The following is a 13,355-nucleotide window of genomic DNA, read 5'->3' as shown; positions in this document are numbered from 1 at the left end:
TGAATACATATCATTAAAAGTAAAATCGCATCGTTGTTAAATATGAAGAATTTTAAACAAAGTAGTCAAAAAGAAATTTAATGTAATCGTTCTTAGTTGTTTCATTTCTATGCTGCCACGTTGAAATTCTGTTAGTGGGGAAATATAATTCTCATATTTGCCCCCATGATTTTAAATTTATCACATGTACCAAGAATATTGCAATAGGTAAAAAAAAGTTTAGTGCACTTAAGAATTTTTTTTTTACGTAAAACTTTTACATTTGTAGTTAAAGAACGCAGAGAGATAAGAAAGAAAATCACTGTCTGCGTAGAAAAATTACTCCCTCTAATCGGTATGGAAAAGAAGTATGTAATATCAGTTTTAAAACTTTTAGATTTATTCCACAGAGTAAGATTATATTCACTTCACAAATTTTTGTATTTTACTTAGAAATTAAATACCTGATGACTAAAAATTATTCTGAACAATCCCAAACAACAAAATCCTTAATTCAGAAGTCAAACAACAAAAATCAGCGTTAATGAATGAATTCATTAACGCTGATTTCCAACGTTGATTCTGTCAACAATGAATTCTATTGATCCTGCTATTCAGTTCACTTTTGAACTTGAGACTTGCAATTCTCTTCCGTTTCTCGACATTCTGGTCACACGTAACACATCCAACTTCAGTACTACAGTTTACCGTAAACCTTCATCGGTTTGCCTTCCACCACACTTTAAATCATGTCATCCGACTAAACAAAAGTTAGCTTCATTTTATTCCTATGTTTTCCGTGCTCTTCAAGTTTGCTCCTCCAAACTAGCCCTTGATGAAGAACTAAATTATTTAAAAGCAATAGCTATTGACAGGGGCTTTTCACCCAACATTATTAATCAAGCAGTTAAAAAATTCTCATCTCAACACACTAAAAGCCACACTCTTATTTTAGGAGATTATAAAAATTCTGTTGTCATTCCCTTCTTTCCATCAATTAGCTATAAAGTTGCACATATTTTGCAGAAATTTAACTTTCGGGTTGTTTACTCTCCCATCAATAAAATTCCAACTTCTATACTCAAGGACCCCATTCCGGATATGAATTCCTGGGGTATTTATAGGATTCCTTGCCAGTGCGGTTTAATTTACATTGGCCAAACTAAGAGAGCCTTAAAATTTCGCGTCAAAGAACATGAGGCATATGTTAGAAAAAAGGAAACACAGAAGTCTTCTGTTGCTCAACATTGTTGGTCCGAAAATCACACTTTCAATTTTTCTGCTGCCAAAATTATTCAAAAAAACATCTTCCATTGGAGAACTGGATTTTCTAGAGGCATTTCACATTCATAAAAATCTTTCTGTTCTAGTTAACGATCCTAATTCCAATCCAAATTTGCCTTCGGCTTTTAGAGAAATTATGTTTTAGTTCTGGTTTCGCCAACAGATGGCGCCACTTGCTTATTCTTGTCCAGGCTTTCTTATCTTATCTAAACATTATTTGCTATCTTGTTCATTTGCGGTTTTGCAGCTGAAGATGATGGTTCGGTAAAACCATCGAAACTAGTCCTGTGAAAATTTTGTAAATTAACGCTGATTTTTGTTGTTTGACTTCTGAATTAGTATTTATTCGGCGTGTTATTGTGTCTTAACAAAATCCTTCCCACGTCATACCATCCTGGGTATAATCTGCCTTGTTTCTTATGGTGCATGTGGTGAGTTTTTTTTTTAATATTAACTTTTTAAGCAATATAACGCATAAGTGGAATTCAACTAGTGTTATTCAACTTTCTCCATAAGTGTGTGTCAATCACACATCTGAAATACCAGAAATGTCAATCAAAGTTCAGCCCTTCAATGAATAAACAATGGTAACGCGTCTGTAATCAAAATAGTAGAAAAACAGGGCCTTATTCGAAAACTTCGCTCTTCAGTCATGTCGTCATCAGTTTTTATGTATTCTTCTCCTATAAAAGGCATTTCGCTCACCAAATGGCAGAATCTGCTCAAAATGCTTAAATTGTAAAGGAAGTATACTGTAATTTCTGTAATTTGTATTAAACAGAAAGACATTTTCCAACTTTAGGTCAAATAGACGCGATAATGAAACTCCTTGGCCGGTTGTTGCTCTCCATTTGTAAGTAAAGCATTTTGTTTTATGCAGTTATGATGACTTCAGTTTTAATAAGGCTGATATATTGTATTATGTTGTGAGGAAACAACTTGCTTATCTTCTAACTGACAACTGTACGTGTAGTAAGTAAGTGTAAGAACTACGCATTAGAAGGTGTACAAGTACCCTTTATTAAGCTCTAAAAATTTACAATACGTCAACTTGACGCTAACACACTACTGAAAGAACTTAAAATTAATTAAAATTATTTATGTAAAATAAATATAAATCCCTATAATGTGATATAAAACCCTATGTACTGATTTTCTGTCTATCCGATAATGCCATACCCGCATATTTAAATTCTAGATGGGAAACAATGAAAAAAAGCAATAAAATGAGATTTGCTTCATTTCATGTTCATATTTTATGCTTGAAATCTTAAACATCAAAACTAAGTTTTAAAGAATGGTACGAATAGAAGAAAATGATCATGAGTATAATTGAAAGCGGAATAGTTGCTGTGGAAACTGAGAAGAGGAAGCAGAAATTGCCATACGAGGAAAAACTCAAAAACAAAGATTGAATGTAATAGGAAACACTGAGAATTTTAAAACATGGCTGCAAAAAATATCCCGGAAAAGACAAAGCACCCACAGCGCATCACATTATAATGCCATTTGAGGTGTACGTGTTGAGGTTAAAATATTTCACGTATATAATTGCTAATGTACGAGTAGTATGTGATGATTTGTTATTGTGGGAGATAAATCTGGAAATATTTTAACATAATCGTTACAGATTTTTGTAATAATTAATTATTTTTTTGTTAGTTAATATGACATGAGATACATAATTTTTCTTAAGAAAATTTTGCAAATCAGTTATTAGCGAAACAGTCAGATGTTCCTCGATATCGAATAATATTGTTATGAATCAGCAATAACGGAAAATGAAAAAATCGTCTCAAATGCAAATGTTTTCTCTAACTGAGTAAAATGTTTATTATCGTAACACGCTATCCGAAGAAAAAATTCGTATGTATATTTTTAGATTTAACAGTTATTAAATGTTTCATTTCTTTGATATTAGATGTGTCCACGGCGAGATCTTCGCAAAATATTTGGAAGGTTTGGTTATATTAAGCTAACATGTACTAACGATCTACTTGCTTTGAAAAGTATTGCTATTAGAACAACATGGAATTGCTCACACTTTAAATGCTGAAAATACAGAAACAACACTGAAAAGATCATCAGCAATCATAGGTTTTATAGACACATAATTACCAGGAAGCTTATGGGTTAACCACTAGTAACTGTAGGTCATAAGTCACCCGTTATTCATCCTTCTGTTTAAAATTCCTTATAATTTATGCATTTTCATCTGGTGACCTAAGGTTGCCTTCCAGTGACCATCAATCTGTAAGTCACGTGCAACCAACTTTCTAATTATGTGGAGCATGACTATTGAACCGCAAGCTACCTGATACTAATTGTCTCTTTGTAGGTCAGCGGTGACCAACAGACTTCTCGCTCACTTAAAAAATACACCTAGTTTAATCTGTAAAACATCAGTGACTCACTAGTTGACCCCACGGTGAACCGCAATCTATAGGTTATCAGTGACTAACAACCTTGTTGAGTACAGGTATCTTTGATTCAATTTCACTTTAAATATCTACCGAAATTTACTATCCTGCTTTATATTAGTAATCTATGAGTTGACCCCAAGTCATTTCCAACTAGCGTGTTTCCAGATACCAACTTTGAACGGCATTGGTGTCCTTAGAAGTTTTAAAAATCTGTTTAACTTCACAGCTTCAGAACACACTGGCGACGTACGTGTTGATCGTCAGTAATCATCACTCTGCAGATCACTGGTCACAACAAGTATGCTTCGACTGAATTTCAATTCAAATATCTTCCTAAATTTCCTGGTTATCCTATTACCGTGATCTATGACCTAGTTTTAGACTCTTAAGTTTACGATAGAGCTTCATACTCATTGATTCCGTAACTAGGCCACTGACTGACCAAATCCTTTGATGGATAACGATGTGCTTTGATTTAATTTTAGTACACGAATACATATATATATGTGTAGAGTATACAAATTTACTCATCTGCCGCATACTGGTGGTAACATATGAATTGACCTCAGCTGTCCCCCAACCCATACACCTAATCGCTAAAAAAGTAAAAACATTGAACACGATAATTTCATCCGGAATTTGATCTTTAGCAGAACATATTGTGTATAGTGGTCTAGGTTGTTATCGTTGAGCGTAACCTGAATGTAGGAGCCTATTTCTTTTTAAATGTCTCATGTTAACCAGTTTGATTCAAAGTAAATACAATTGTGTACTTAGCTATAATCAGCAGTTTAACTAATCATTTAATGAAGTTTCTACAGTAAAGAAAAATCAAGTGCCGAATTCATTTTGAAAACACAAAAGACCAGTTCTAAGAAATTTATTAGATTTAACGGAGTTCACAGTTATACGGGAGAGGGGGCTTTGTGTCAATTTAAAATAAAATATCTTCTTTGAAATAATTCGTTATAAATATTTAAAAAATATAGTTCCACAAAACAATTGAATCGAGCACTTTTCAACTTTTGTAATGAAAATTCCTGCGGATACAAAAACTGAAGGAAAAATTAAGCGAGGATAAGGAAAGAAAACTTATTTAAAAAAAAACTTTGCTTATAGCCACACAGCCGGTATAGTGGTAGCGTCGCTGACTGCCGTGCCGAAAGGCCCGGGTTCGAATCCCGGAGCAGGCATGGATGTTTATAAATGTATAAAGTCCGTGCCGCGTGGAAGCACTCTAAAAATGCGACGAGTCGAATGTCCTCTCGAGAGGTTAATGGTAGGGGGAAAGGTGAAAGAAGAGGTGTGCGGGACCCATAGACTCCGGACCCGTCCCTCTCGGTGTTCTTTATCAAAATTGGGGCGGAACTGAGCTAAACCGAACAGTCACCCATAAGGTGCTCAAGGCTGTTGCCAACGATAGGCGTAAACATGCACTCCTTGCCATGAGAATTTTCGTGGGTTTGAGTTGGTTATAGGCCAGACAAGTGAGCACTAGCAACAACAACATCAACTTTATTTATAACAAAACTGTGCAGTTTTTTCCTAAATTGGTAATGATTTTGAGTACATCTTTTTCACTATTCATATGCCTTTCAACTTGCATCCGCAAGCGCTAACTTTAATATATATATATATATATATATATATATATATATATATATAGATATATATATCTGCGGATGCGTCGGGAAATTGGAACAGAGAATTGAGACTAAAAAATTTTTTTAGACAGTTTATTTAATTAATTAAAAAATTTCGTAGCGCAAACTTTCAATTGCCTGTTTTGGCGAAACGCGTAATGGGGTTAGCTTGGTTCGGTGTTCATTAAAGAAATTTCCCTTGAAAAGCCAAAATGGACTTCTTATTGGGCTAATTAACCATTTTACGCTTCTTAATTTTAACATTTTTTGCCTTTTACCTTGTTTAATCAATTAATATTTTACCATGTTTTTAATTTACTGTTTATTTCGCATATAGCCTATTATTTTACCTCATTCAATTGATTTGTTTTTTATACTGTGTTAAAATTTCCGAAAATGTTTAGCATATAACTTTTATTAATCGAACTTGTATATATAAAAATATTTTTTATTTTCACACTTTTCATAGCTACTGAATATGCTTATGTTGGAGTTTTCATGGAGCCACAGCTTTTGGTAACTTTTTGGCGAGCTCACTAAAATTTATCTTTTCATTTCCTTAATTTTGCAACACAATGCGCAAAAACAAATTTGACCAAAATTAGTCTTTTTAGTATTGTTCTTACAACTTTTCTTATAACATATATATATATATATATATATTTAAATTAATTAACTCCCATTCTGAATCTCTGTAGTCAAAGCTGCTTCTGTTAAACAAAGCAACGTATCCCGTAAGAATCTGGCTCTAGAATCATTGTTGCTAGTTTAAATGCTAATAAACCTATGCTTTCCAACCTTCAAATTCGAAATGGATTGAAGAAATTGAGTCGATTTATGGCATTAAAACTGACATTCAAAACGGTATCAGTTAAAATTAGCTGTTAAATTACTATGGATGAGAGAAATATTATTAAAAACGTGAAGGTCTTGATCTCTAAAGTCAAAATTTGACATACTTTAAAAATTTTGAAAAGTCGTTAGCCAGTCTTGCATCACTTTATATACTTTTAATTGTCAGTTCACATGTGTTTAACAGCTAATTTTCTTGACAGTGAGTAACTTCTAAATGACAACAATTGCTTTTAAACTTGTATTGATTAAATATTGATGAAGTTGTATTTAATTGACATAAAAATGTCACTACTTTATCAAAATAGCTTCCTAAATATTTCCCTCCCCGAAAAGAAAAAAAAAAAACATCAACTTGCCTGCACTTTATTTAGATAATAAATTTTATTTTCTGTTTATTTTTACGCAGTGCTATAAGAGCAAACTATTAAGTTCAGAATGCGTTGATTTTGCAAACTGCATTGTCCCAATTCTCAGACTGATGCTGTGTTGAATGCGATATATGCATCTGTTGTAAAATATAAAATATTGTTTTGATAATTCTTCATAGTACAGGTCGACCGTCTCAAACGCAACCCTGATTGGCATTCTGCTAAAACACATAGACTCGTCCAAAGGGGGCTTTATTACTTGCTGCGACGTGAAAGATCACGTGAAAATCTTCTTTCTCTGGAAAGAGATATGCTGATATCTCTTTCCAGAGAAGTTCATACGAGTGAAAGAAAGTTCCCATCCTTCCACCCTATTTTGAGAATAATTCGGTCCGAATGGCGCATGCGTATTTGCGCTCATGGTCGCGGATGAGGCGGTCGAACTATACCTCATCTGTGATATACATTTTGCCTGGTGTCCACTAGCAGCCGAGCGGTAAAGTCGCTAACCACTGATACTTCGGTCCAAGGCTCAAAATCTTGGTAAACGGGTTGGTTGCATGTGCGCCTTCCCCATGCGTATAACGCGTATATGAGACCGTTCCTCCAGAAACGCATCCCGTCCCTTACGGAAGACAGCTCATGAGTGCTTTGTCATAATTAAATAAACCAAACTATGTAGGTCGTTTTTAGGCTATTGATTATTACGTGAAGCATGCGCCAGCAGCACGAAGCATCTTCCTACAATAAATTCCTTCATCATTACCCTGAATTTTGACCACAATTTAAAAAAAAAATTAAATTTATTTCTTTTCCTAGTAAAAATAGCTACTTACTACATTATTTCATAAAAATATAGATCTCGAACTGTTGTAAAAAATATTGTTGTAAAGATAATTGGAAATATATTTGTTGATAATCATAGGTGGTAAATACAACATAAACAAATTAATCTCATGCATGAATAGATTACACAAACTAAGACGCTTTATGCATAGTTTCTCTTATTGCTTCATGTTTCCATTCTGTGAATCGATATCTGTGGCTCGAGAAAAAGCTTTTTGGAATTTTGAAAATCGCACTATAACACTACCTCGCAAGCAGCATCGTTATTTTTGGCACATTTGCTGCACAAAATTTGGTTTTATTTGCAGTATTTTAGAAAATGTTTTTATCAGTATTCATCTTCAGACGAGGGGATTTATGTGTAAATTTTCAGAAATATTGAAGACACAAATTCGCAAGAACTTCTTTGTTAACTACATAAGCATTGCATGTACATAAATTTTTTTCATATTGTTCCCAAATTATTAAACGTTTTTATTTCAGGTCTGTTACTAGATATATCCGAATTAGGAGAAGCAAATTCTTTAGTATCAGCCGTCAATGTATCTTCTAACTCAGACGTCTGCCAGACATACGGATGCGTACAAGCAGGTAACGCACGTATCTCCTTAACTGCTATTTCTTTAAAATAATTTATGAAATGAATATAAAAAATTTGAAAGCTTTAAGTTTTTATATTACGCCCAAACGGACGTTTTTCATTTACAGGCGCATGAGCGTTTCGAGAACATTTGGATTAACGCCGTATTGTGCTAAGCATATTTAAAAAAATATGTTTAGAATTTCTGATGGACAGTATCGCGCACTCGAGATAAAAAAATGTTTCATTTCCTACAGTGTTTCCACAGCTCGCTTTGAAATTGATGAGTCAAATTCAGTTTCTGAATCAAACTTTCTTCGAATTTTTAAAAAATATTAATAAAAAAATCTGAAATGTTTCAGATTTTAAATTACGTCCAAAGGGGCGTTTTTTAACATTTTGTGTGTTACCTTTCTTTATTAAATATCATGTTCCTCGCACTTAAACCATAAGATCCAGTGCAACAGCAATATCGCAAAATAGTTTTAAAACGAGCATATCTTTAGAATTTCCGATACAGAGACTCACGCGCTGGAGATAAAAATGTTTTTTCTGCACAACGTTGCCATTGCTCGCTTTGAAATCCTTGAGTTTGTTAATCAAAAATTCGTCAAAGTTTTAAAAAATAGGAAATCGATCATAAAACAAATTTCAAATTTCAAATTTGGTCTTCCACATGCTCATATTCGTTGGAGGATTACGTTCAAAATTCGATGACTCTATGTACCGTTATTTTATGACAATGTGAGAAATATACATACATTTACGCAGATTTTCATTATTTAATTTCTTCAAATATAATGCAGGACTGTAACATTTTATGGCAACAGTTTGAAAAGTGAACCGACATTTATCCGTCCGACGCAAAATGCCAAAACGAAAGTAATAGTCCTTCGGGACTCAAGTCCCTTTGGACTAAAAATCCAATTTCCAAATTCGTTTTTTCAGATTCCCATTTTCGGGTAATAACGTACCCCTTCACCCGAAAATTTGCCCATTTGCCCGTTTGAGTTTGAATAACGTACCCCTCCACCCGAAAATGGGCCACCATGCCCATTTTCATGTGGAGGGGTACGTTATTCAAAATCAAATTTTGAATAACTGTTGTTTTTTTAGAATGCGAGAAATATACATAAGTTCATGAAGATTTTTTATTACTTAGTTTCTTTAAATATAATACAGGGCGATAATATTTGGTGGAAACAATTTTAAAAGAGATTCGGACATTTCTTTTAAAAGTTATTCGACGCAAAATGCCGTTCCGAGATTATTAGCTCTTTTAGGCTAACGTCTATTTCGGCTAATAAGTGTATTTGCTTTATTTCCAAAAGAAAAGCATACATACATTTACGCACAAACGTATTGCTCTTTCTTACGCAAATTTACATTATAAATTTGCGTAAGACATTAAAATTTTATTTTTAGCAACCTCACACTTTCTGTTAAATGTATGAAAAACAACACAGGAAACACACAAAAGAAGTCTACACTGATTACTTTAATACATTATCAATGTTTCACATCTACAATCGTATAATCATTCATTGCGAAACTTTATCCTATTTTGTTACAAGCAAGCTATTTTCGCGAAATTTTGAAGAAAAATATTGCATTCATTTTCATTTTTCTGTTAGGATTAACAATAACATACATGGTGTAACAATGTTGCACTCTTCCGTAAAATGAAAAATAAAAGAGGTTTTAGTGAATTAAATTTAGAAGTTTGCTTTCATATTTTTTATCTTACACATTAAATTTAATTCACTATAACCTCCTTTATTTTTATTTCATATGGGAACTTCATCTATCTGTCCTAAAAAGAGCGCTGTAAATCTAAACTGCGACATTCAATTTAATCATGCGATCTTACGTAACCCTTTATGCAGATGCCTCTTGACCAATCACTAAATTGTAAACCAAAACTAAAAACTGAAACTTTAGATTCCCTCCCTTCTTTCTATGTATTGATGCGTCATATTATTCTAACAAAGAAAAGGCAGAACAGCGGCACAGATCTTAGCAGTAGAGGCGAAGCGATGGCGCGAGTTCTGTATTTATAGAAGCGGTTACGTAATAGGCTGAAATGTTCTGTACAGTACTGGTCTAGGGGGAAGAGCCTGAAATTGCGGAAAGTTAATTAGAGGTTGTTTGTTCGCATAGAGCAAAGCCGTTCTATTTTTTATATTTTACACCCCCCCCCTTAAAACAAGAGGCCGGGTGAGCAAAGCATTAGTACATTAGTGAAGCAAGAAGTATGAGAAAAGGCATGAAGAAAAATGTCCAGGACATAGCTTTCAGGCTTTAACTATGCCCTATCATAAGTCATGATCTTTCTCATATAATTACAAAGTTTTTGATATATATGATTTATAAATAAACATATAATCTATACCTAAATTTAGTGGTTTATTAAAGAGTGCTAATAACGTAAGATAAACATTAGAAAAATTTATAAGAGATAGTATAAAGCACATGACAAACAATTACATAAAATGGATAAAAGGTATGTCAAACATTGATTGAAAGATTCATAAACTACTTCAATCACACTGTAAGCTAATGTAAGCCGTTTTCCTGCTTTGGGCGTTCAATAACACCGCTCTTTCAAACGCTTTTTGATTTGACTTGTATAAGGTATTTCTCCCACCTTCCTAGCGTACCTTCGTCGTATAGCGGTCAGCGCACTGAGACGGTATTTCAGAGGTCCGTGGTTCGATTCCGGTGAAAGCGATTGCCATTTTTCATCTTGCCTGCTTCAAAAAATTACCTAATGTTTCTACAATTGATTGAAGCATTAGTTTTTTTTCTAAACATACGTGCTCTATTTTCAAAGCAAATTAAAAAAAAATCTGTCTATGAATCCTATACTGTAATTGCAAATATCCCAGAAATGTCACCTTTATCAAATATCACCTATACATAAAGTTCTTTATATCGTGAATGTTTATGTATTTTTTCTTACAAGAAACCCAACCAAGAACCCAAGTACCATGTTCTTGTTAAATACTCCATCCCTCATTTTCCAAGAGCAGTACCGCAGCTTTCAGGCATAGAAGGCACAGGTATTAACATCACTTTAAGCACATTCTTCACATACATCTTTATCTCTACCTATGAGCCTCACATTCGCCGGCCACAACATGTTTCTTCTGACCTGGATGTTTTGCTCTCTTTCAACATTCGAGTTACCACACTGGAGACCCAAATGCACAACACCGTACATGGAACTGCTAAACTTCCAACGCCATTTTAAATCAAATGAAATTTTTTACTGTCTGCCAGGATACGAACACCAGCTTTACCCATTTTAGTACAGTATGACGCTGTTTTCAGTAGAAACAGATTCCTTCTTGCTCAGAAGTACCAGTTATCCATTGGTTGTTTCTGTGTTGGATGAATTATCATCAGAACATAATCCGGTTTGGATCTTCCTGGACATCAGTTATTATATTCCACCAAATGATAACGGTTTTATTTCTAAATAAAGAAAATTTGCCAAGTCTGTAAACAACACTCTACTGGATTCCAGCAGTACATTCGAGGGATAGTATTGACAGTTTGGTCAAGAATTTTACGGATGAAATCATTAGGCTTAGGAAAATTCTTCTGCCATAATGCTTAAGCATACAGAGCGAAGAATAGCTGACTTGAAAAATCTTGTTCAGCAGAGAAATGTCTCAACTGACTGCATGATGCTGTCGGCTGTTTTACAAAACAAATAAATAACCGCAGTTTAGCTGATTATATTAATTCCTTTACTGAGGATAAAAGATCTGTCTGACGAGCTATGTCACGCCTCACAAAAAGCTACAGAAACATTCCGCCATTAAACGGCCATACCAGAATCAAATACGCCGAAATTGAGAAAGCAGAACTTCCAGCTACGCATCTAGAATCCTAATGATTCAGATACACTGCACCAGTTAACAACAAATCCAAATGTAAACAACATCAGTCCAATAATTGACTTCTGAAGTTTAGGGCTGTATAAGAAAAATAAATAAATCCTGGTTTTAACAAAGTCATTCATAAAATGGTAAAGAACTTCGCACTGCAAATGGTCTTTCTGCTGACGGAAATAATTAACATCATTCTGAAATATGAGTACTTCTCCTCAGCCTGAGAAATAGCAGTCATCTTGTCCATAATTAAAACAACAAAATTCTTACTTTACCAAGAAGCTATAGTTCAATCAGTCTGTTATCAGTATTAATTAAACAGGTGAGAGGGCGATATTGACAAGACTCAGCGTCTTCGTCGACATAATTAGAATCATGATGCCAAAACAGTTTGATTTCGTCAAAACGTATCAGTACTCACCTGCAGAGTGATCGAACTGATTTCTAAGAGTCTACAGAAAAATGAAGTTTATTCGCATTCTACTCAGCCTGGGATTTCCAGGCCACAGGTGACAATTGAGAGCAGGTCTGGACACCCGGGCGACTCGCACAGACTAATCGGGTATCACCCGGGTTATGCAACTATCTGAGGTACACTTTGAAATCAAGACATTACATAGCCATGCAAGGGCAAAGTGTCAGATTTTTCTACACGGGTTGTTACAGTTTATGTGCCTTTTTATTTTTATGCTCGTTATTTTTTCCTTACCGCATTGCGGATTTTTATATAGATGTAGTGGCAACAAGAGTAAAAAATGATGAACGTTCTAATGTACACATTTTCGTAAATAGTTGTAAAATAAAATTTCTGTGTGAAAAGCAAAATGGCAAGCGTAAAATCATCAAGAAAGGTAAGCAAAAGATTATTTATCAAATGTTAAATGTAAAAAATAAGAATAAGAAAATAAGAACAAGAAAAAAGTACAATAATTGCAACATGGGCGCAGAAATTCCGAGGTAACAGTGGTCTTTAGATATATTATGATTTAAGTATTTATTATTGTTCGATTAGTGATTGAATATTGATTATTAAGATGGATAAGTTAAAAGCACTAAAAGAAGGGAGGAATGCTAAAAGCATCAGTTACAAGACTGATTGCTAAAATGGAGAGGGAAATAGAATCGGATAATATTAAATTTGATTTATTAGAAGATGACTTATCCATCTTAAATGAAAATGAAAACGATATACTAATATTGAACACTGAAATCGAAGCTATCCTAACAGATAAAAAAAAGAGTAAGAAATTAAAATGCAGGATAGCTTGTAATATACAAGTAAAATTATCTTGTGCAAATCGAAGATCAATAGAATATTTAGAAATGCAGTAAATTAAATGAGATGCCATCTAATTCATCTACTATAGATACGGTAGAGAACACAAACTCAAATGGCGTTAAACTTCCGAAATTAATCATAAATAAATTTAAAGGCGAAATATGTGAATTTCAAAGTTTTGGGACTCAATACAAATCTG

At 33.8% G+C, this 13,355-nt stretch overlaps 1 protein-coding gene across 1 annotated transcript in view; it reads left to right on the top strand.

The window, feature by feature from the left end:
• Positions 1 to 1,993: 1,993 nt before the first annotated feature.
• Positions 1,994 to 13,355, top strand: part of LOC118185068 (neprilysin-2-like) — an 89,478-nt gene continuing 78,116 nt past the window's right edge. Inside the window, exons 1-2 of the mRNA XM_035354863.2 lie at positions 1,994 to 2,116; positions 7,882 to 7,989. Of these exons, the coding sequence (XP_035210754.2) occupies positions 2,083 to 2,116; positions 7,882 to 7,989 (142 nt within the window). The 5' untranslated portion in view covers positions 1,994 to 2,082. The remainder of the gene's footprint in view (positions 2,117 to 7,881; positions 7,990 to 13,355) is intronic.

Source organism: Stegodyphus dumicola, chromosome 3 (genome assembly GCF_044657685.1).
Source record: "Stegodyphus dumicola isolate Sdum_Otavi_A_Nest chromosome 3, ASM4465768v1".
Lineage (NCBI taxonomy): Eukaryota > Metazoa > Arthropoda > Arachnida > Araneae > Eresidae > Stegodyphus > Stegodyphus dumicola.
The sequence above is the reverse complement of the archived record's forward strand: the minus strand, read 5'-3'. Positions and strand labels throughout refer to the sequence as shown.